This window comes from Brachycentrus maculatus, unplaced genomic scaffold (assembly GCF_059751285.1).
Source record: "Brachycentrus maculatus isolate JH-2025_06_01 unplaced genomic scaffold, ASM5975128v1 h1tg000418l, whole genome shotgun sequence".
NCBI classification, from domain to species: Eukaryota; Metazoa; Arthropoda; class Insecta; order Trichoptera; family Brachycentridae; genus Brachycentrus; species Brachycentrus maculatus.
This window is the reverse complement of record NW_028281166.1, coordinates 287,589-309,627: the sequence shown is the minus strand read 5'-3', so window position 1 is coordinate 309,627 and position 22,039 is coordinate 287,589. Positions and strand designations below refer to the sequence as shown.

The window sequence follows — 22,039 nt, the reverse complement described above, 5'->3', positions numbered from 1 at the left end:
AAAATAAAAGAGTACGAATGTCCCAAATGCGAGAAAGTCATCCGCGGTCCGCACAATTTAAAACAGCATCTCCTCACTCACCAAAAGGGAGCTTTTTACTTTTGTAAAGAATGTTCTTTTTCCTGCCGCTGCCACAAGACGTTGAAAAGGCACCGAGTGACCCACGGCGGAACTAACGCGACGCATTCTTACGCGTGTGTGAGTTGCTCTTACGTGACGTGGCAAGCGCATCACTTGCGCCGGCATCGGGCAACGCACACGCGTGCCGGGCACCGCATCCTCTGTGCACGCTGCGGATTGTATTTCACCCAGAAGATGTACCCTCATCACCAAACTCTAAATTGTGAAAATACCAAAGATTGACATTATATTCTTCATCTTCTCTAACATTTATCTGCAAGGCACTGCATCCCTCCAATACGGTGTTATCTTGATTGTCAATTACATTAAGGCACTGTGATCAGCCGTAGGATTTAAATACCAGAAAATATCAGATTAATACCAGGTGAAAGTAATAGATACTAGAGTGATGAATGTCGTTATATTTGTTTTGACCCACCTAGGTTTTCAATGTAGAGCATCTGTGCTGGCACAAAGAGGTTCACACCGTTAGGTGAGAATGGGGGTCAGAAAAACAATTTTTGTGTACTTACTTACTATACACTTGCTCAAATTATTGTACGATATATTATTTGCGTACGATACACTCGCTCAGATAATACGATACACCTGTACACGACAATACCAGGCCCGAAGAACGCTATAATCAACGAGAACAATTATGTTTGATTTAAGCAAACTATTAAACGATAAATTTAATATATCGCCGCATGCTTGCGAAAATTTTCGGGAACAAATATCAAATATAAATATGTGTTTTCAGATGAAGAAGTCGAATGAAGAATATAAACATGAATATCGGGGCAAGATTTTGGGAAGAATATTGGGGCAAGATGTTACACACAGAAGAAGACCATTTGCGAGAGCTGCGGAGGTCAGCCGGTTTAAGATGAATGGAAACTAATAATAAGCGGTCTTTTAGACATGCAAAATGTGATAATGATATACTTTTTGAGACAATCTTATCTAGTTATACTGTGATATTTATAGTCATATCGTCGTTCGGCATGCAACACCGCGAATGTGACAAAAAACAATATGATCACCAGAGCGAAAAAAGTTATTGACATATTTGCGTAGTTGCAGTACAGACAACATACGCAGTGTTACATTTTTGCCCTTAAACATGACGATTCATACAAAATTCGGATATTCTGAGTATACACAATCACGAAGAAAAGGATAACGAATCAAATGGCATTAAAATGTCAATATTAAAAAAAAAAATTATTTGCGGTATTGCATGCCGAACGACAATATGCTTATTTTGTTCAACTGCTTTTTTCGGAATGGATGCTGCTCTCAGAATAATATAACGCCTTGTACAAAATTGTGTTTTTTTTTAAGCATATGTTTTTTGTCACGTTGCAGTGATGTCTTGTAGGCCAGAGATAAACGACTATTATACTGTCCATTAAGTCCAAAATAGATTATTACCTATTGCGGATGACAAATTTTTAGTGTTTACGGCCACTTGGTTTATCAAATTTATACTTTGAGTCTTTTGAGTTTTTAATTTATACTTTTCTATTGCCATTTATACCTACCTCTCGTGTTATATGTGTATACATACTTGTGTTTTTATGCTATAATCCATTCTCCAGTACATTCTTGACCGGAATGTGTTTTCAAACACAAATTCTTATGTGTTTTAGTATAAATCATTGTAAACTATTGCTGTTTTTTTATGTCATTATGAAATACATAAATAAACCTTGTGAATATCAAAAATAATAAAAAAAAACTTGTGCAACAAAATATAAAAGCTAGACCACAAGAGAAATTGGTTTTATTTCTTAGAAATATTTTCATATAAAAGGGTGTTTTTTTTTGCTGTGTTATATCAACTTCATGTTACAAAAATTTTCACTGTATTGTTGATAAAGATAATTTTCTACATTCTTTAAACCCTTATCTGCCCTCGATGGTGCATAGGGCATTGTATCATATAAACATAGTGTTATCTTGATCGTTATAACACATGAGGGAAAGTTAATTAGCCCTCCGGTTCAGGTACCAGTCCAGGATAATATTAAATGAATATTGGAGTGTAAAATCACTTATATTTATTTGACGCCCTCCCTGGGAATCAAACCCGGGACCTCCAGAACGGTAGCCGAGCATTACACTGTCGAGGCGAACAAAATTTTACTCTCGGATATAAAAGATAATAAAGATAATTCTTCTCTGTATTATTCCTCATTGCTGAGGGTTGTGACCCTTGCAAAAGCAATGACTCTTCTCCAGTTATCCCTTGACTGCGCTGCACGTAGCGCTCCAACCACTGGGGTGCCTGCTGCTACCTTAATTTGATCGGTCCATCGTGTGGGGGATCTTCCTCTTCCTCTCTTTCCCTCCAAGCTACCGATCACAACTAGTCGCTCCAGGCTATCCTCGTTGCCACGCGCAATGTGTCCAAAGAACTGGAGAATCCGTCGGGTACAGATATTGGCCAGAGTCAAGCCATCCAAGCGTAGTTCCTGGCGAATGGACTCATTGGTGCGTCTAGCTGTCCATGGAATTCGGAGCATGCGCCTTCAACATCACATTTCGAAGGCATCAATTTTTCTCCTTTCTGCTGCTTTTATGGTCCATGTTTCAGCAGCATAGAGAAAAATGGAGTGGACCAAGCTCCTGACAAGCTTCAAAGATAATTAATAAAGGATAAAAGGGAATTTTATTATTTGAAGTCTCGTTGGTCTTACACAGCCGCCACTTCAGGTAGAGTAAGGAGGTTATCAATAAAAGAATTACTTAACTGTTGTACACATTAATTTTTTATTATACAGTACAGAGTACAGTAAAGTACGGAGTACAGTACAGTACAGAAACCTTCTCTAAAGGGATTTGGTTTAACATTTCATTCAATTTAAGTCATTCCTTATGTAAATTTAGTTACAAACAAATTATGAGCAATACATTATTCAACGCCAAATCAAATTTTGACTACTTCAAAGTAAAATGCAGTTTTCAAAGTTTGAATGCAATTTAATTAACCTTTCTTTATTTTTTCATAAATAATAATTAGCATTGCTTATGTCAGAGGCATCAATTTGTAAAAATAATACTCAATCCGGAGATCTGGGATTGATTTTTCGATTGAGGTGATATACTGCTTAGCTGTCGGTCAGGACACTAGTCAGAATAAAGATAATGGAGGTATAATAATTTCCTATATTTAAAATCTTTTTTACGAATATGTCAAGCATTTTAGTTATTGCTTTCTTTTTTAGAATATATGTTTTCTTATAAAACCGCCCACTGAGATTTGAGACACAAAAATAACATTATTTAATTAACAACCAAATCAATTTACAAGTTTCATTTGATTCGATATCAAGACTCGTCACCACCCACTTAAGTCCTATCTCATTTTTCTAACCACGGATCCTTGATCTCCTTTTGGCAAATGTCCTTAATGCATGTAGGTCTTTGATCCGACTAATAACATATGTGACAAATATTTTGTGTAGATGTACTACGGTACGGTAGTGATATATAGTGTTGTTTGCATGCTGGTGTAATGATTGCCATAACGAAGAGATGGGTACGTCTCGAGACTGCTAGACCAAAATCCCTGTGATTGGTTAAATATGAACAAAATTAACATTTTGTTAAAATGTCTGACCCTCAAGTTATTGCTTTGAATATTAAAAATATGATATTTTTATTTGAAATGTAAAAAAATCCACGAAATCTTTTAATTAATTGTATTTGTACAATACAAGGGTGACTCATTGGCAGAGAGTAGAATTTAAATATTTGTAGTTTCATAACTTCCATCCGTACTTGTGAAGACAGCTAGGGTCATCTGCAACGCGTATTATATTAGATGATTCTTTTTCCAAATTGATGCCTTTAACAGAAATACATCAAATACACATTTTTTGTAAGAACGGATGAAAACTACAGGCTTTCAAGTGACAAACTGCCAAAGTACAGGTTAATAAGTATTCCTTAACTTCATAGAGGGTATACTCTAACTCACATTTTGTTCAAATCAATACAATATTATATTAGATTGATTTGAACAAATGGCGTACGCTGTTTTAAATATAGCAGATTACACGGCTTATACCCTCGATTGCAGCTTTGGCAATAATATTTGGTTGGTCAGTATCCTGAAAGCACCAATTCAAATTAAGTGTCAAGTATCTTTGCATAGACCATGAATTGTGTTTTATCAAAATAAATATGGTATTGTTATTGAGAGGGAATATCGGATCATACTCTACATATAATATAATGGGATTTTTAAAAAAGATTATCCTTATATTTATTTAAATCCTAAAAATCAATATTTTCAATCTCTGTCTTCATTTGGAAAATCGCTCATTGAAAAACAGATATCCACAGTAACTTAATTTTGTTATCTGCAATGATATCAAAAACATGTTACTTTTTCTTCCACGGTTTGCACATTGTGTTGCTGTTATAGAGACTGCGAGATCCCCATCGGTTTTTATAGTATATATATCTCTCTTATTTATTTACACATATCAGTATGAATAGAATTGATTGTCTTGTGATTTTTTATTAAATTTGTGATAGTACTCTATTTTGGAATACACTAAAATGTCACCTGAACGCCTATAGTATTCAGCCTCACTTTTTCAACAATTAATAAGCTGTAATTTTGATGAGAAAAATGTAAGAACTTATAAAATAACTTTTGTTTTGTTTTATTTAGCTTAATTTTAATGCCACCCAGTTTTGAAAAAAACAGCTTCTTCCTAAGGAGTTAGTTTCAAAACTGGTCGACATTATACATATTGAAGCTATTATAAGGTATAAACTGATTTTAAGCAAAGTTATTTTATACATTATAAAATGGAAAATCATAAAGACAGTGCTTCAAATATTGATAATACAAAAAAATGTTAATTTGAATTATAATCAAATAACTGCTGAGATCTCACATTCGTTTCAGAAGGGTATTATTATTCTGCGAGTCTCAACACAAATATTGGTCGGGAAAGTGACAGACAGTTGGAAGGTGGTGTGTTTACAGAAGAATTGTGCCTTATACATTAGGTTCTGTGTTCACACGCACATGGAGTGGTACTGGAAGTGAATAGCAGAAGTCAACAATTGTTTAGTAAAACTTAAACAAATTAAAAACAATATGAGCTTATCCTTATTTGTTCAAATCTGTATTTCCATTAACTGCGATGGGCTTCTGTTCCCAAATGAGTAATTTCAGACAAATGAGTTTATGACATTTTATTCCTTTTCTATATCTAAGAATCTGGAGCGCAGGACTAAAAACCTTGCTTTCATATATGTATGTACAATCAAGTTTACATTGTGTCAATTTGATGCAGTGCCCTATGTTTACATATGGGTCAGGCTAGGGAATATTTTAAACAATACCCTCCCCCAAAAAAACAATAAATCACCCTTCCGGCTATTATTATTTCGACTCATCATTCTATGCATGTTTTGTATTAAGGATTTAATATATCTAGCAATCCACACGTACATTCCTAACGTATGGCTGTCGTGAACCCCGTGTTCGATTTGGGAGTACTGGGGGAGCATCAAATAAATAGCAGTAATTTTTCACTCTTATATCTTACCGCCCAAAACGTGTATCAGAAGAAAAAAACTGATGACCTGCCACCCACTTGTATTTAACAATTAAGAAAACACTGCTTTGATTTAAATGCAGTGCCCTGTGCACTATTGGGTGTGAATGTGGGTTAGAATAAGAAAAATATACTTAAAGTACTGATTTGAAAACAAAAGCTCCACGTTTTAAAATTTAGTTAATTATCTTTCACAAAAGCATTTTTTCTCTACTCTATATAGTACAGTTCAACAACTCAGTAAAATCTCATATTGGCACAGAATAAAGAGTTAGAATTAAACATAACAAACAATTTATACTCTTTATGCCATAATGATTATTGAAGAAGTACAGGATTAAGTAATAATCTAGTAAAAGGCTGTTTCAACTCATATCCGTTCTTTGGTAGATCTCTTCCTCGTATGATTTAGAATTATTAAACATCAACAACATTTCTTTCTTCCCGTTTTCCCAGAATTTCCCAGAATTTCAGAAATCATCTCATCCCATACATGGTTTATCATAACAAGAAATTATAATTATAACAACAGCGTGCGATTAAATAAACCTTCGGTAGTTTTCAAAACTTCTCATTTTAAACATTTAATAAATTTTTCCTCTAAAAACAACGAAATTTTCTTTTGTACATTTTCTAATAATTATGTGTAGCTAAGGGTTGTTGGAACCGATATTTCATAATAAAATGTAAAAGGTACAACTAGTTTTATTCATCTGTCGACGTTATTTGAGCTTGGATTATTCAATCGGACAGCCACGGCGCTATCGCTTCAGAGACGCGGCTATTAAGTCCTGTTACTGAAACTTGATATGTGTTCGTGTTTGTCTCTTTCCCTTAGAATAGAGTCATTTTCTTAGACAGTCAAAATTTACAAATTAGTCAAACATATAGTTCCGAAACAATATCGCCATGGCCTTTTCACTAGCCTACTTAAACGACAACTATAATTGACCGCAATTATACAAATGTGTTATGATTGAAACGGTAATAATTAAACATCTAACAACAAAACATATATATATATATATATATATGTATATGTACAAAGGGTGCAATACCGTATGATTCTTCCATTCTCTTCAAACTCGTGTTGCATTATTGGCACGACGGGTAAACATTATAATATAACCTGATTAGGTAATTGTTCAGCTCCTGCGTAACTTATTCTCGCGCTTAAAGAGTTACCAATCTGAGTCGGGGGGCCATTTAACCCACTGTCAATATAGGTACATTTCTCACAAATTTCATTTATAAATACATAATATTTTATTTATTTATCTATAAAAACAATTACCCACTCCACGATCAAAGGAAAAGTGTTGCGGGATCGCTAAACATGTTGCCATTTGGTTTCTGTTACTCAATATATAAAAGTTCCTTAATTCGCAATCAAAGAGACTAAAATTCAAAAAATATTGGACTTTCAAACTAAACTTTTTTTTCTTCATATATAAACTGATACGCGTCGACTTTACTAAAGTGATTATTTTTTAAAAACAATAACAAAAGTAGTTAATGAATTTTATCAATAAAGAAAGTCTCGAGTTTTTGTGTTTTTTTCCCTTTTCTCGTAATGTTTTACGTGAAAAGGTGATCATAATTTCAATTTATTTTTACAATTACAGTGAAACTCCAATTATAGTTGTTCCGAATTAATGAGCTTTTACTGTATGTGGAACATACTTTATAATGTAGATACATCAGATCCATGATGTATCTACATTATTAGACACATCATTTATCCGACCTCACTTTAGAGGCTGTGCGTATTTGCTTTTAAACTGTGGATGTCGCGGAATCCTTTTTACATTCCACTGGTAATTGTATAATATAAGAACACATGGATTAGATTAGTATAAGTTTTGTCAGCCAGAGTATTGTCACTGAATAGAGAGCACAAACGGATGTATTGTTTGATCTTGTATCGTTTGCACCAGTTATCCAGGTGTAACTCAGATGTGCTCGTCTTGTATGTCTGTCGAGAGAAAAAATCAGATTATGAAGCGGGATACGCAATGCAAACCCCATTACCAACTGCTACTAGCTCCGTTCTACCAAACATTACTTATTAGCTTCGTTTGCGAGGTCTATTCGCTCGCTATAATACTACTACTCGTGGCCGAGCGCCGAGAGGTGATGACCGGAAATATTGCTTTTTCACACCTCTGAGCTCGAGTTAAGCTTTGACTCAGCAGAACTCTTCTACATAAGCAAAATAAGTTTTGAAAAATTGAAACAGCGATGAAAAAACTAAAATTACGCACTATCATACTTGATTTCTTGAAATTGAAAAAAAATTGCCATTTTTTCATCAGTAAAAAGTGAACACATTATCCCATGCTTTATAGTAAACTGACCTAGCCCGAAATTTACAGTAATTTTTTTCGCATACATCGTCAAACCAATGCCGAGTGGCAAATTTGCAAAAACACAATTTATTTCATATTGGAGGTTGTAATTTATAATTGGTATGTAAATATATTAATATTTTTACTAAACTAAATACCATACTGGAGGTCTTAGGTTCGATTCCTAGGGGTAGTTTGAGTAATTTTTCACTCTAATATGTATTAATTGGTATCTGAAGCGCAGGTACCAGTCCAGCCATCTTATCTCCATGAAATTAACGATCTCTTGATCATTAAGATGATAATTCTGTGCACCATCGGGTTTGGATAAGAGTAGACAGAAAAACACATGGAGGCATGATTGTAAGGCCTTTAATGTATGGATCATCCATCCAATGCAAGTCACAATGATATTCAAAAATATCATTTTGGATTTTAATGTTTGAAGTCCAGAATTGGTATCCATATCTATTTTTTAATATATTATTACTAAACCAGCTTTATTTTGCAGTTAAATATCTATAAATTGACCATTTGAAATGATGACATTTTTGGAATCATTTATTGTCAATACTGGTAATGCAGATTCGCGCCTTGGGATTGAAATGAGGAAAATAATGTCACCCCTTTTATCCAACAATGTTGTCAATTAATTTAATATCATTGAATTAAATGTAAAAGTCATTACAATATTTTTCTTTATCCACAAGTTGATTTACAGATATTTTTAATTTGGTCAGTTTATTAGTTAGCGTGCGATATTTATTATATAGTTACATCTGCACTCCTCGCTCGTGTTTCGGACCGAAATAAAGCATTCATATGTACTGATGTCAGTTGCACAATTGCCGCAAGCCTTAAACATTAGGTGCTGAAATGAGGACAAAAGCATCAGCAAGAAGCACAAATGACAGAAATATCCCAGGCAATATTTTTAGTCACGGTGGCGGCTGACGTGGTTGCGCAGTACTGAAAATGTGCTTTATGACTATATAAGCTGTCACCTCGACCAGAAATATTGTTAGGGATGGTATCAATCGGCATTCGAGGGAAGAAAATCTTAAAAAAGAAATCATTTGGTGTTTATAAAAATCATATCACATGACAGATATAAAAAAAATACTCCCAGCCTCTCAAAGACTATCGCCTATTACTTTATAAAACAGTTATTGTAGTAACTACTAAAATTTCTATAAAAACTTCCCTCAGAATAGTAGTCATCTAGGGAAAGCTAAAAAAATGGCATAAGTAATGTTTGGTTTGGATCGGATAATACTCCCAAATTTATTAGAATTCAAAACTAAAATCAGTAGTGTAATAAACAGTGAAGAAGTATAATACAACATCTAGTGATAAAAAGCAAATTAAACCAGAAAATCAATGATTACAATGTAAGAATAGAACAATAGGCATTCACAGAAACGTAATGTACAGAAGTAGGAAGATTTCAAACATGCAACTAAATCTCGTTAAAACTGGAACCCTGACTTCTAAAGAGTAAATTACAGTCTAATGAGGACAACACATCTCATTCATATAAAATGAAAGCGTTTTTATAAAACTAAGGTACTTGAACACTATTTTAAGTCAAGTATTTGCTACAACTTTTCAAGAATTTGATTACAGTTATGATTAAGATTTGTCCTTATTTTTCAGTAATTTTGATAGGCCAACTGACTGAATTTCAATTTTCTTCATGGTTGGCTGTAGTTGTTTTCTTGATGTGTACACTTTGTTTTGACATGGTGTCACGTGTTTGGCTATATTTACATTGCATATAAGATTATATTAGCCTTATTTCATCTAAAAGAAATCATTAATATAAACAAACATCTCAATTTACTTCACTTTGTGACTTCGTTGCAGTGATGTAAGAGGCAGTATTTGTTTGTATATTCTGAAATATCTTTTGCATGGAATAAGGTTTAGTGGACTTTGCGCTAACACTGTAGATATTAATCATGAAAGGATATATTATATTATGACCTATAGTACAATAGTATGGATATAGGTGGATGGATAATGGATGAAATAATTCCTATTAAAGGTTGTCGATGATCACATTTATGACACAAAAGCAATCATGCAGGAAATGGTAGTGCTCAGAAATAATATGATTTATTGATAAACAATAAATGGATGTAAATTGATTCTCGGTTCGAGAAATTCTTGACTCGGTGCAAATTGAATGTTCCAAACATCCCGATGGATCGTTACGATTACAGAATGTGTTCAAAGGAGAGTCAAGCGATCAAATTAAAAAGCGAAGGAGTATGTAACATTGCGGGGCGACACATAAAACACCAACCATTCCATTAATATTGAAAGAAAATAAATTTGGGAGTAAACAGAACAATAGTTAGTAGTTAGTAGTCGAATGGCGCTGGAACAACATGGATCCCTTTCGATAATCCGCTATTTCTCTGCAACTCTTTGTGTCTAAGGTGAAAGTTGTAACGAGATTTTACTGCATTTTTACTATTGCGAATCATATACAAACACTCCTATTAACCTTTTAACAACCGATATAGTGGTGCCCGCCACGCTGGACTTTTTTCAGAAAAAATTGACGTGTATGCCAATGTTAAAAATTGTCATGGATAAAGGTATGTTACAGATATGCCTTAGTAAAGTGATTGATTTCATCGGCAATATCACCTCCCAGTGGACAATTGACATTACTTGGGAGGCATCAATAATTAAAAGTGCTTTGGGGTGTGATTTATATAATTTTGGGAGACACGCACACATAGGTGGGGTTTTATAGCAAAAGTTGACAGAGGGCTTAAATAAAGGTCCCAGGGAATAAATAGTGAATCGACATTGACTCCATCAAGAAGTGAGCTATGGAAAAATACAACGTTGCCTAGGTGCCAACGATCTCAAAAGGATTGAGAACCTCTGCCTAAGTGCGTTATTATTTTCCCAAGAGATGTCTCTGCATGTCGATTCTTAGTATGTCATAACTATTCCAAGAGATGTTTCTGAATGTTCCAATATTAACGCTGTTAAAAATACTCGACCTCGGTTCTTAATATGGGTATAAAGTCATACGTGTAAGTGTAGAAATATATTTAATGGGCGGCGTAGCGAGCACAAAAATAAGTAATCTGTCAACACGGTTTTGGCAGTTAAAAGGTTAAATAATGTTACAGATACAGGAAAATTAGACAGTACTGGAATGAAAAACCATTAAATTGTATTAATTACAAACCTGAGTTAGAATGTTGTTGATCTGAAAGTAACAAGTAGGAGATTTTAGTTTTCTGAGTGAACGAAACATTATATAAAGTTCAACTAAATATGAAGTTCCGAGACAAATATCATTGTTTAAAATATAATAAAAAGAATATTATCATTAATGTAATATTTTGGATGCAAAAGAGTTTTGAAAAATACCAATATATTTTTAAATAACTTAAATATTAAACAGTGTTTTGCATTTTTTAGGTCATATAATGAACCTATTATTCAGTAAAATGACTTAATCTATAAGGGAGTCTATAATACATTACTAAACAATAGGTTCTCGTAGTGATTGTAGGGTGAGACAGTATAACCTACAAATTACACACACATAATTTATTCATTGTATTTATATTTTTACATTGTATATTAGTAAGTTATTGAGATAACATCAATATATCATTTATAAAATTTTGATTATTACATATTTAGAATATTGTGGAGGTAACAGAAGTGAGGAAGGGTAACTATAGATAATTGTACACAAAATTATACACTATTGGTTTTCTTAAATTTATTATATTGTATACAAATGAGAAAACATGGCTTTTTCCAATTTAACCAACTGGTCAAATATAAAAGTGGAAATAGCTATGTAGTTGTTGTTTTATCCTCTAATATATTGTTTTTCTCTGTTGGTTGGGTGATTTTTTCTCTTAATATTTAATAATAACTTTCTCAGTACTGTCAACTGAAGCGAAAGATTCATTTTCTTACTTAATCAAATTATCACTACCTACAGTTTATAATACTAGTACTCCATGCAACTTTGGGTATGGGTTAGAAGAATAAGTTATACTTATGTTAGTCAAATAGCGAATTTATCAGCGTAACCAAGATCTTCTTTTAAACCCTGCCGCACCCAATGGTGCATAGGGCACTGCATTGTATCGATGCAGTGTTGTCTTAATCATTAACAACATGGAGGTAAGACGTCAAGCTGCGCTTCGGGTCCATCCAGTCAAGGGTAGTAGGAAATTAATATTAAAGAGAAAATATCACTAATTTTTAAATTGACTCCACCTGGGAATCGAATTCTGAACCTCTAGTATGATAGCCAAACGTGCTAACCACTACACTATAGAGGCAGACACCATGAGGAGGTTTATGTGAGGCGACAATGTCGGGTAAAACTAATATCTTTGAGTAGAATGTGGGCAGTCATCAGTAGCATATGTCACGTGTGTAACGGAACTGTTAGAAAGGATGTACCATATGTAAGAGCGAGTAGACACCGATATTTTTCTTGATTTATTACCTAAGTTTACTTAATATATACTGAATGTTCTAATCAGTTCAATTTGCACACGGGTTGGTACATTTAAATTAATATATGCTCTTCATGTATTAGTAGTTATCAAGGAAAACCCTAGAACTAGGTGACATTCATAATCTACGTAATATGTTAATAATTATATTTATCAGATAAAAGGTGTGAAATGGTGTAGGAAGAAATGAGTGATTTATTTAACCAACTATATTTCACAAAAAGAGTTGGAAATATAAATCACGATCCTAATGTGCTCACACGTATGGAAAGTGCTATATTATTTGTTTATATAAAATTGGACTTAAAAACACCGATTGTCACATTTATATTTTAAAGTTATATTATGTTTCGTTATTTTCATTATAGTATTATAAATAATACTATTACAATATATGAAAGCTTCATCATGGATTGAGAGTGTTGGAAACAAAGAAGCAAGAAAAAGGGTGAGAATATAAAGACGCTGTAAAGGAAAGAAAGTTTCAGTTCTTTGGCCATTTGATGGGAGAGAATAATGATAAAAAAAATTATTTACAATATATGTTTATATGTAATCACATTTTGAATAAATTTAAATTGTTTAGTATCTACCTGCTGTGTAAGGCGTTTTCCTTATTACCGTTTCACTACCCCAAAAATCAATAATTAACCTATTTTGAGAACTGGCCTATTTATGTTCTTGAGTGGTGGTGTGATGTCGCAGTATAAACATATATGTACTAACAGACATAATATTTCGCCGTCACTGAGAATATGCCGCATGCATTTGTAAAAACATTTGCATGTGTATAGGAGCAGCTATTGATTAGCGCGATCTATTAAGAATTATCAGGGAACATTGTCTACTAGATTTAGATAGTAACATTATTGATTGATTATGATAAATGTTTTCGACTTATGTATCATTTATTTATTAATACCGGTTATAACCCGCCCAATTTCATTAATGGATTCAAAGAATTGGTTCAAAGAACTTATAGAGTAAAAACAAGGTTATTGTTGACACTTTCCTCAGTTATTGGATTTCATATGTGAATATGATCTGATTTGGACGTTTTGAAGTTTTGTTTATGCCATAAAAATACTGCCAATATTATTTTAAATGTATGTTCCTGCTAGTAGAGTTAATGCAAGAACACCGTTTTGAGACTGAATTTATTTTTATTTACTTATTTTTACTTATAAGTGTTACATTACCCTATGTTTAAATTCTACTTTGTCAATTCGGCTGTCCAAACTCAAAACACAGTAAAGCCTAAGTAAAACCTATGTGAATTTAAAATACCTAATTATAGTTTGTGCTGTTTCATACATTTTTCCTATAACCGCCTGCATCAATAATATTTAACGTCATTGTAGCATTATTTTGGGTTACAATGCTATGCGTCTAGCAAGTGGGTACAGCACATTACATCAGCCTTGATGATGTAATGATTAGAAATATCAGATCGACAAGAAATATGGACGACACACGACATAATATCCCAGAATAATGCTGTCCACGTCTGGACGGTTATTAAAACCTAGGTAGCTTATTTTTATGATTAATTGCTGAATTTTAAGATGAATTTTTCTTAATTTTAAGTCCAAACTTCATAATTATAGTAACAAGACCCAGCATGCAAAATCTAACTAACTTTTATATTACGCCTACAGAAAATGATTTCCTTATTAAATTTAATACGTAATAATAATGCTATTATTAAATATAATCACATCTCTGATAACAAATTGACAAATCCATCAATCAATTAAAAAATATTTATATTATGAATCTAAAAACATCAATATGTAAAATAAAATGTTGGTATTATCGTCAATACTTGTATTAAATTACTGTTTATGACTAGAATTTAATGTTTTGAATATTGAAAGCATTAACTTTGTGGATCATATTGATATATTATTTCGAGAAATAAAAATACTTTGTGTTCTGATCCACTCACATTTTTATTAACCAACTAGTTTCGGCAACAACCTGTTGCCCTCTTCAGGGTTTCAGTAATAATAAAAATATCTTCAGTAATAAATGAAACCCTGAGGAGGGCAACAGGTTGTTGCCGAAACTAGTTGGTTAGTAAAAATGTGAGTGGATCAGAATACAAAGTATTTTTATTTCTCGAAATAATATACTATAATTTTAGGCTACATTTCGTATTTCCTAATATTTATTTTACATTAATACAACTTTTTATAATTTATTTTAACATTTCAATTATTTATTATAAAATATGTTTGTAAATGTTTATGTGCTATATTTTTACACTTTACAGAGCATTACAAATGTACAAATGAAGTTAATTTTATTATAAACGCTTGTTAGCATTTGTAAAAATATAGATTTTACGAATGTTGACAGATTGATCATCGCGGGGGTTATTGAAGTGATTGACATTTGTGATTTCTCATTGACGGAAAATGAAATGAATTTAGATGGAAGGCAATCCTTATGGCACCTTGAGATGAAAACATCACTTTGATATTTATCATTGATATTCATCAATGCATGATGTAAAGATGTAAATTTGTCTTATAGATTTTGTCGGTTACTTTGGATTATATAATGTATTATGATGTAAAGCAGATATCAAATTATCATTTAATTATTTAAAAATTTCTTGTGCCATTTTTTGGTGGACTGTATTTTATATTAAAACACGAACTGTATAGTTTTTTCCAATTAATTTATTTTACCTGTGATCAGGTTTCATTATTACTCACATCGTCAAACTGCTGTTTTATTAATTTCACATTAATGAATAGTTATTTTAAAAGCGCGGAATAATGCGAGTGATTAAAATATTTTTTTTATTTTATTTTCCATTTCTTACTTTTACGTAATAAAGATATGTGACTTATTGGTAGGGCATTTCGTCATATGATCTGGATGTTAATTTATTGTACAGAAATGATCCCAAATAACATTATTGCATACATCTTAAATTTGTAAAGTTTAAAGTGTAAACATTATAATTATAAAATGTTAAATGGAATGTTATTTCTGGAATTTTATGTCCGTTTAAAAAGTGATATTGCAAGTTAATTGTAGTTAGATTAGGTATTGGAAATGTGTGTTTAAGTTAAGGTTTCTTAAACCTAGTGAGGTTTCAGGTATTCAGTGAGATAATGTGAGGTAAGGTAGGTTAGGTAAACTGTCCGTAGATGTGGAGCTAGATATATTGACATGGGCTTTCCTTACTTTAAGTTATAGAGAAATGTAAGGTTAGGTTAATTGTAACGTATAAAGGAGGATTACCTCTATTTGTATAGAGGTAATCCTCCTTTATACGTTACAATTAACCTAACCTTACATTTCTCTATAACTTAAAGTAAGGAAAGCCCATGTCAATATATCTAGCTCCACATCTACGGACAGTTTACCTAACCTACCTTACCTCACATTATCTCACTGAATACCTGAAACCTCACTAGGTTTAAGAAACCTTAACTTAAACACACATTTCCAATACCTAATCTAACTACAATTAACTTGCAATATCACTTTTTAAACGGACATAAAATTCCAGAAATAACATTCCATTTAACATTTTATAATTATAAAATGAATTTAATTACTTGTGTAAGAACTTTGATAGGCAGGGTTAGGTTAGGTGAGTTTTGTAAAGTTAAGCGATGGAAGATAAGTTTGATATGGCCTGCAAATAAGGTCAGGTGGTGGATTCACATCGAGACCGCTCTCTTCTAGTTGGACTTCTTTTCTTTAGGTTAGTGTCGTGCATATGAGCACTTGCGACTGTGAACAACGTTATTTTAAGTATAATAGAAACTCTTCGCTACTGCGAGTCCGCACCCTATCAGTCAGCAAATGAACGCAATTTTATACAGAAACTTGTCGGGATAGGTTAGGTTAGGTTGTGTTAGGTCAGGTTAGGGTCGTGTTAGGTTAGGTCAGGTCAGGCAAGGAAGGCGAGGTCGGACAGTCTCCCTCGGGCAGGCAGGCCAGCGCCAGGCCCCAGGGAGGCTCGCGCTACAGGTAGGACTCGGAGAGCTCGTCCGACTGCACGGAGCGCGCGCGCGTGCCGCACGATTCCATCTCGGACACGAGCTCCGAGGTCATGGTGGCGTAGTCCGAGGTGAGCGTGGGCAGGTCGGGCGCTATGTGCAGCACGTTACCTTGCGTGATGGCGTGCTGCGTGGCCAGGATGGTGGTGGCGCCCGCTGCGCTCGACCCCGACCCCGCGCGACCGGACTCCTTCTCCGCTATCTTCTGCTTTAGAGTGCGAATTTTCTCCTCTTTCTGCAATTCCGAATAAAGAAGTCTAAAATAGTAAAAGCTGGTATTCTTCGTCGCATTGTATAGAGTAAAAACATGGATACTTAGGAAAATGATCGGAATAATTGGATGCGTTACTACGCATACCTTAGACTGAAGATCCTTCAGGAACCATCAGTAATTGGGACTCTTCACAAAATGCACAAAAATACTTTTGATTATTTTTGATTATTTTCTAGAGAAAAGTGTAACTTACAGATGAAATGAGCTGTTGCAATTGATCATTCTCTGCCAGCAGTTTGTGGTACCTCTCCTCGTCCTCTCGCGACTGCCCCGCGTCTGGGTTGTATTTGGACTCTGCTCGGTCCTTTGGATGACGAATGACCTCTATCACCTATATAAATCACGGGTATTATGATTGTATCAGTAGCTTCTCGTGACAATGTGACCATAAAACTATTACGAGTTGGTAAAAAAGGTCTTATTTAAGGACAGAACGGGTTTTATAATGTGTATGGTATTCAATTTTCCGGATTTATGTTTATTTCCTGATTTTTTCGTTTAAGTTTTAAAATTTTACCCACTTTTATCAGTAAAATTTAAAGGTATTTTTTTTTGTTTTGCAGTTGACGATTGGTTATTTTAAGACCCATTTCCCATTTTAATATAATGGATTGACATTAAACAATTAAACATGGAAAATAACAATTAAAGATTCCAATTAAATTGCGTTGTCTATCTAAATGAAAACTGCAAAAAGTATTTAGATAAAGAAACTCATAGATTCTATACAATGAGATTATCTTTTTAGAAACATATGTTTTTCCCCAATTAATAGGAAAATGACCGAAGCTGTTACAAAATTATTTAAAAACGTAAAAATGTTAATAAGCACTATGTAATTCACACATTGGGTCCTTGTAGCGAGTAGCATCACAAGGCATGTTACGCTTTAACTACAGGATATACGTAAACGAGATATGTTCTGTTGGAGCCAAAATATAAATCCAACATTAGTTGACACATAATTGTCTTGTACTAAAAAAGTAAAATGAATATAATTTGTTTAAAGATAAATGATCTCACTTTGGGCACAAATATAAGCGCCATGCTGAGGAAGCAGCAGAAGACGACGGCGAGCGACACAAAGGCGAAGCTGGCGTCCTGCTGGCTCGCCACCACCAGCGACACGGGCGCCGTGATGAGGCACAGCACCACCACGTTGTAGATGGACATGCCGACGTAACGGCTGTCGTTGATCTGCCGCAGCTTCACGGAGCGCGTCTCGTACGCCAGGAACAGCCCGAACACCAGCACCAGGCCTTTGTAGCCGTACATCACGCCTGCAATCCAAAGGGTAACTTCATGAGTTGTTGTACATCCTATCTTAAAAAAATGGAAATATTGTAAGCAATTATGTTATAACTGCTCAGTTGACAGTCCGGCTTCCCTTGAGGAGTTATACATGGTTTCTTCCGAGTAATGAGCAAATGCTGACTAGTTCTTTATTGGCCCACACTAGATTATCCCTCCTGTTCCCAACAAAGATTAAAGTAAAACTTATTTGTTTAGTTAGAAGAAACAAAAATTCACTTAACGATCTATAAACCTTGTACATAATAAACCAGTTAAAGAATAAATTAAACTCTATGTAAAAATAAAATCAACCCAGACGATAACGCTGAAATAGATATCTGCTCAGATATCTATTTCAGCGTTCATAATCTGGGTTGATTTTTTTAGATGGGAGTTGATTGAAGTTTATTATTTACATTGCTTATAATGTATAAAGTTTATAGATCATTATGTGGATTTTTGTTTCTTCTAACTAAAAAAAGTTTTATTTTACATCATCTGTGTTAGGAACAGGAGGGATAATCTATTGTGGGCTAGTCAGGAACTTGTCAGCAGTTGCCCATTGCTGGGAAAAAACCATTGAATGTCGTCAATAGACCTTCCGTTTCACTAGAAGAGGGTTCGGTATTTTGTGTCCCTAGCTTGGTTTATGGTATCAATGTATCTTTTTCTATTTTTATCATATATGATACCACCTCTCAAGAGAGTTCCTTATAAACTATCACGGACCCGATGTCGGATAGCATTCGGATTAATGTGACTATACTTAGTTACGTATGATCTGATCTTTAGAATACAAAAAAAAACGTATCCATTCACTTCAGAGAGTCTTCTTTGCTAGGACAGTAGGACAATGAAATGTGGTATCGTTCATGATAAAAATAGTAAAGGTCATTGGTACCATAAACCAAACTAGGACACAAAATGCCGAACTCTTCTAGTGGAACGGAAGGCCCGTTGACAATAGTCAACAATTTTCTCCCAGCAATGAGTAAATGCTGAGAAGTTCCTAATTGGCTCACACTAATTTAGCCTTCCTGTTCCCAACACAGATTAAAATAAAACACATTTTTAGCTAGGAGAAATAAAAATCCACTAATGTATCTATAAACCTTGTACACAATAAGCAAGGAAAATAATAAATGGAACTCCCATCTAATAAAAAGGATTATATCGTAATTTTGACTCAATGATGCATATTATAATGTTTTCAACGTTCCATAAACTAGAAAAAAAACAATAAGTAGTTAAAAATGTCATATATGTAGTTTTAAAGTAATTTCATCTTTAAGTTTAATAGCGGGTATTTTATTCAGGCTTAAAGCTTTAAATAAGAGGGATTATTCAAACGGGGATTTCAGAATTGACGTTTTTTGCCAGTATAAGTTCACAAATCCCAGATTGTGGTAGCACTCACCCAACCATATGGTGTTGTGCTCGCTCTCGCAGTGCTCCAGCTCGGGGCGGATCTTGCTGTCGTCCAGCGCCGAGGGAGGGTCCTCCAGGGGGAACTGCTCCACGCGCCGGCGCAGCGGGTCCCGCAGCTGCCAGGACAGCAGGATCACCGCATCCACCAGCAGCAGACCAGACACCATCGTGTACAACTTCCACGGCTCCACTTTTTTCTGCAAAATCGACAAGTTATACTTGATGCACTGATTATTAAACCACAGATTTTAGATCACTTAATGAAGTTTAAGTTTTAATCGTCGGTAAAGTACTGCTTGAGTAGCTATGTCAGCTACTCTAAACTTATTTATTGTAAATGTAGACAGTTGGTAGAATTCCATATTGAATTGTTGAGTAGAATACGAAACGAGTCACATATTAACTCACTCCTTTCAAGAACGTCATCAATAAAAAATCATCAATTTTCAGTTGTGCATGTTTTCGGAATGCCTAGAAAAGGTACTATATCCCAGGAAAAGAGGCATATTTTTAACATAATATTTACCCGCTACAGGGCAAAAAGTGTTGTTTTTGCATTTTGAAGAAATGGTATTGTTTAATTATTTTTTTAAATATACTGAATATTTTTTAAATGGAGAAAAGACCTTCAAGTTTTACCTAAAAAGATCTGTTGCACAGTAAAAAGTTCAATAAGTGGCTCGATATTTATTTTTAATACATTGTATTATATTTTGAAACTTTAAAAACGTTCTCCTGAATAATCAAGTTTTTTGATTAATGACGTTCTTGAAAGGAGTGAGCAATTTACATAAATAAATGTAGAATTGAATCCAAACCTTGTTTTATTTTGGATATACTACCCAACAATTCAATATGGAATTCTACCAACTGTCTGCAGTTACAATAAATAAGTTAAAAGTAGCTGACATAGCTACTCAAGCAGTACTTTACCGACGATTAAAACTTAAACTTCATAAAGTGATCCAAAATCAGTGCATCAAGTTATACTTTAATCGTTCTTCAGAATTTACTTTATTTATAAGTGCATAATTATTTACAAGTCACTTTGAATAGTCTCAAATATAAAGAAACGTGCTCTCGTTGCAACACAAATCATCCTTCAACTCTATCACTCTATCTTTTCCATAACATAGAAGTACCTTCTTCTAACTCTTTCTCACCTAATGCTGCATACGGCACTGCATCGTATTGACGTAGTGTTATCTTGATATTTACTTAGATGAAGGCAAGGATATCACTTTTGCGATTCAGGGACCAGTCCAGGGTAATATTAAATAAATATTTGAGTAAAAAATCACTTATATTTATTTTTAACCCCCCCCTGGGAATCGAATCCGGTACCTCCAGCATGGTAGCTAAACACAGTAACTACTACACCATGGTGGCGGATCAACTTTACACCCTCTGAATAAACACATAAGATTACAGATTTTCTTTAAATACATACAAAATAATACAGAAATAGTAAAAAATTGTCTTTACTATATAGCCAACATAAAATTCTTCTTCTTCTTCTTCTTCTTCTTGGTGTATTTAAGAGGGATAAGCCTCCTGCGATGTCGATTCTCAGCTGTCGATCCATCTCTTTGGTAGTCTGCCCGGGAGTCGTCTACCATAGGTTGGCCATACCGTGGGATGTGGGGGAGTCTGGATAGTTCCATTATTTTTTTATCCGATGGACAGTATATGTATGATGTAAATGAAGATTAGTCATGCGAAGATTGATATGGGTAAATATTAAGCATGTTTATTGAGTCACCTTGGGGTCGACTTTGGCCTTGGTGGTGAAGCGGTGCACGCGCCAGACCTTGGAGAACATGGCCCCGTAGGCGAGCGTGAAGCCGAGGCTGAGCAGCCACACGCGCGCCTGGCACACGGCCGGGAAGCCCTCCGGCGCCACGAAGCGCCCGTCCGCGCCCAGCGCCACCAGCCCCGCCAGCGACATGGCGCACCCCACCAGCATGATGGTGTTGCACACCGGGTGCGACGATTGAATCACCCTGCAAGAGGAACAAATTGAATAGTACAAGTCAGAAACTAAAAGTGGTTCGCAAGGGGTGAACGCACGCACTCTTTATCAGGAGATAAAAGTGTTCTTAAAAAAAGTGATAAAAGATTCTGAAGAATCTTAAATCCTCCTAAAGGAAAGAGGAGCAATAAGTATGTTCTTGTTAACAAATCCAGTATGTATTTGTTAACAAGGACATATATTTTACAAAAATGGCGTAAAAATAAATTAATGGTTATAAAAGTTTGTAAATATAACTACAATAATTTATGTAAATAAAAGATGGAAGTCTAACCTAACCTAACCAAAATACCATTACAATTTCAAAAGAGGAGATTCATCAATGGAAATTCGATCAACAGAGGAGAGTTAGAAGAGAAGGAGTGCAGATACATTGGATACTGCTTATTGAAGTATTCATCGTTGTTCCTTTTAGGT

The 22,039-nt window shown here is 34.3% G+C and overlaps 1 protein-coding gene across 1 annotated transcript in view; it reads right to left on the bottom strand.

Annotated features, from left to right (window-relative positions):
• Positions 1-7,253: 7,253 nt before the first annotated feature.
• GABA-B-R1 (gamma-aminobutyric acid type B receptor subunit 1) overlaps positions 7,254-22,039 on the bottom strand; it is a 216,228-nt gene continuing 201,442 nt past the window's right edge. The window contains exons 11-16 of the mRNA XM_088271038.1: positions 21,353-21,593; positions 19,580-19,787; positions 17,893-18,149; positions 17,063-17,200; positions 16,707-16,830; positions 7,254-7,683 (exon numbers count right to left, since the gene is read on the bottom strand). Of these exons, the coding sequence (XP_088127164.1) occupies positions 7,661-7,683; positions 16,707-16,830; positions 17,063-17,200; positions 17,893-18,149; positions 19,580-19,787; positions 21,353-21,593 (991 nt within the window). The 3' untranslated portion in view covers positions 7,254-7,660. The remainder of the gene's footprint in view (positions 7,684-16,706; positions 16,831-17,062; positions 17,201-17,892; positions 18,150-19,579; positions 19,788-21,352; positions 21,594-22,039) is intronic.